Source organism: Sus scrofa, chromosome 7, assembly GCF_054392235.1.
Source record: "Sus scrofa isolate SSC_HxYL_T2T_F1_AM1 chromosome 7, Sscrofa_HxYL_maternal_Yorkshire_Landrace_v2.0, whole genome shotgun sequence".
Classification (NCBI taxonomy): domain Eukaryota; kingdom Metazoa; phylum Chordata; class Mammalia; order Artiodactyla; family Suidae; genus Sus; species Sus scrofa.
Genome location: NC_139389.1, coordinates 88,039,951 through 88,043,416, shown reverse-complemented (window position 1 = coordinate 88,043,416; position 3,466 = coordinate 88,039,951). Strand labels below are relative to the sequence as shown.

The 3,466-nt window shown below is 38.6% G+C and overlaps 1 protein-coding gene across 1 annotated transcript; it reads left to right on the top strand.

Annotated features, from left to right (window-relative positions):
- Nucleotides 1-1,943: 1,943 nt before the first annotated feature.
- LOC100513553 (olfactory receptor 4F3/4F16/4F29-like) lies at nucleotides 1,944-2,891 on the top strand. The gene has a single exon (XM_003128760.3). It carries the CDS (start codon nucleotides 1,953-1,955, stop codon nucleotides 2,889-2,891), a length of 939 nt encoding a protein of 312 aa, XP_003128808.3. The 5' UTR covers nucleotides 1,944-1,952.
- Nucleotides 2,892-3,466: the final 575 nt, after the last annotated feature.

Genomic DNA, 3,466 nt, shown 5'->3' with positions numbered 1-3,466 from the left:
TTTTAGGATGCTTGGATCCCTACACAAGTACAGTCCTTAGCTTTATGGGAGATGGAGAACAATCTTTACAGGAGTTTAAGGAAGACAAACAAAAATATCAATGACCTACATTTGTAGTGAGTATTACAACGAAATGCAGTGGTTTTTAGAAAACAAATCCATTTAATCTACACAGGGTGGTTTTTATTTTGATCACTAAAGAATATGAATATTATAATCTATTATTGTACAGAGAGTTAATCCCAATATGCTGTTGCAAAATCTTTTATATATGGAATTTTGATATTATCTACTGGCCAATAACATTTTCATTTCTTATTTATTCATTTATGACATGTATTATGCACTATTACAGACTTGTGAAAGAAGAGAAGCAACATTATCATTTACTGAATATTCACACATAATAGATACACACTGAATAAAAGATTATAAAACCTCAGTTATTTTACAATTATTTTATACATCAAATTTCTCTGAGAAGTTAGTATTATGAATTGCAATTTCATAGATGAACTGGGATTCAAGAATTTAAGTAACTTGCTCCAAATCATCTTGTCAGTGGCTCAATTAGAGTTTAAATCTTGTTTTACAGAATCCAAAGACCATATTCTTTCCACTGTGCCATGTTCCTTCTCTAACTAAAACTAAAATTAGAAGATAATGTGATATGTTCTTACACAGAGGCCTGAACAAGATGCTACTCAGTATGCATGACGCCCATCATAGTTTTCAGCGTCACAGACCATGTGCTAAGTACTTTAGGGCAGTGCTCCTCAAATTATCTTTGGTAAAGGACCAGGGTTATTTTTCTCAAATCCTTCATGGACTGATGCTTTAGAAAACATGAAATCAAATGTTTGGGTTTTGCTGTGATCTGAAGTCTCTGGAGAAATTTCTAAATGCTTCTTCTCAGTTTCAAAACCTAACATGATGCAAACTGGTAACAGACAGTTAATGACCTGCATCTCTGTATGGAGCATTTTTCTTGGCTTCAGGGAGTCCTAATATGAATAAGTGACAATCCCTGCCTTCAAAAAGCTTATAGCATCCCAGGTGAGTTAGCACAGTACTCAGTTTACTAAGATACAAGAAATCCTAAAAAATATGTGTTGGTAGTATAAAGCAAGACCTCAAATTATTAATAAACCCTGAAGAAAATTGTTTTTAAGAGATAGGGAGTCAGTAGGAAGGGTCCGTTTGCCAGAATAAGGCTTGTAGTCTTGAAAGTTGTTGGAATTGTTGAGAAGCGATGAAGAGTTTGTGTAATTGGAGACAGGGTATATTAATTTCAGGTTGATTTCTGTTACCCTGGTTGACCAGTCTTGTATCTTTTGAAAAACATCATCATAGCATCTACCCTGGGAAGAAGCAGAGGGTGACACAGTGCAGAGAAAACTTGGTGGTTATGCTGGCAATATAAATTCTAGTGGTCATAAAGCAAGACTTCATAGATGTGGTCAGCATTTAAATACTATTGAAGATGAATATGTTCCCAGAGGTAGGGACTGGGAAGGAGGAAAATGGCCCTCCTCTGGATGAAGATTATAGGCTTGCAAGATTTTTCAATAGTGATTACTATTTTGATGTGACTAAGGTCAAATCATGCTAGATTTGAATCAAAAATCAGAAAGTTTGGGGCTGAATTTACATTATTCTGGTTGACTGTTTTGTGTCTCCTGAGTTACAGGGCACCAACCCTGGGAGGAAGCAGAGAGTAATAAAGACAGAGACAAGACAGTGATAAGAATAACTCTATATAAAAGCCACGCATTTTTGTGTGTGAACACCTTTTAGAGGCCATAAACACATAAGCTCACTTTTAATTCTAATAGCCTAGTGGAAATAGGCTTTCATAATTTTGATCTATCTCCTTTAAATTCACTTAAATAATTAGCATAATTCATATTTTTCCTATTGTCTTCCATCAGGTAGCAATAGTAAGAAAGCCCATGGATGGAGCAAATCATTCTGTGGCGTCGGAGTTTGTGTTCCTGGGACTCACCAGCTCCTGGGAAATACAACTTCTCCTCTTTGTGTTCACCTCCACGTTTTACATGGCAAGCATGTTGGGAAACTCCCTCATTATGCTCACTGTGACTTCCGACCCTCACTTACACTCGCCCATGTACTTTCTGTTAGCCAACCTCTCCTTCCTTGACCTAGTTGCTGCTTCTGTTGCTTCTCCCAAGATGATTTATGACCTTTTCAGGAAATGTAAAGTCATCTCCTTCAGTGGCTGCATCGCTCAAACCTTCTTCATGAATGTCATTGGTGGTGTGGAGGGAGTGATGCTTATCACCATGGCCTTTGACAGATATGTTGCCATATGTAAACCTCTCCATTATCTGACCATCATGAGCCCAAGAATGTGTATCTCCTTTTTAGTGGCTGCCTGGGTGACTGGCCTTATCCACTCCATGGTTCAACTGGCTTTTGTGGTAAACTTACCCTTCTGTGGGCCTAATGTGTTGGACAGATTTTACTGTGACCTTCCCCGGTTCCTCAAACTTGCCTGCACAGACACTTACCAACTAGAGTCCATGGTCATGGCCAATAGTGGATTCATCTCTGTTGGCTTTTTCTTCATTGTGATCATTTCCTATATTGTCATCATTCTCACTGTACAGAAACACTCTTCAGCAGGTTCCTCCAAGGCTCTGTCCACACTGTCAGCTCACATCACTGTGGTAGTCTTGGCCTTTGGTCCTTTCATATTTGTCTATACATGGCCATCCCCCTCCATACCCCTGGATAAGTTTCTGGCCATCTTTGATGCAGTTCTCACTCCTTTCTTGAATCCTGTCATTTATACATTCAAGAATCAAGAAATGAAGGTGGCAATGAAGAGAGTATGCAAGCAGCTAGTGAGTTACAGAAAGATCTCTTAAGTGTTGCCTATATTGTGAAGAACCCTTGTTGATTAATGATGTTCATTACTGATTTTCAAACTTGGAAAGAAGATCTTGTTTGTCCCACCTTGACTTCATTTTTCGCACTGATATCAAGTCCGTTTTTCCTTTCACTTAGGATGCAGAGATACCCACTTCTGAAAAAAGAGCAGTTACATACGAAGTATTTATAATCAAAGATTATAGTATTCATGAGCCTCATTCCTAAGGAATAATATTTTATGAAGTGATTGTTAGAAATGCATAGTAGGGCATACTTCTTTAAGGCTTCAGAACAGAGAGAACCTGTCTCTCTCTTTATTGGGAGCCTGTCTCACATACAGGAACTCCTATCAGTACCTGACGGGAGGTTTCCTAAGTGAAGATTGAACTGAGTCTTCCTGTTGTTATGCTGCATTCTGCCCATATTTTACCCCTCCTTGGGGTCTCTGCCAGGGCTGTGCAAGGAGGGCAGAATCTTTGAGAGTACATACACAGACTCTTCGAAAACATGTATGTGTGAGGTCACACATCCCCAGGTAGAAGCCATGGAAGCTGTTCTTAGAATAAAAAGA

Coding starts and splice junctions, on each gene's coding strand:
- LOC100513553 (XM_003128760.3), top strand. CDS start 1,953: ATGGATGGAGCAAATCATTCTGTGGCGTCGGAGTTTGTGTTCCTGGGA.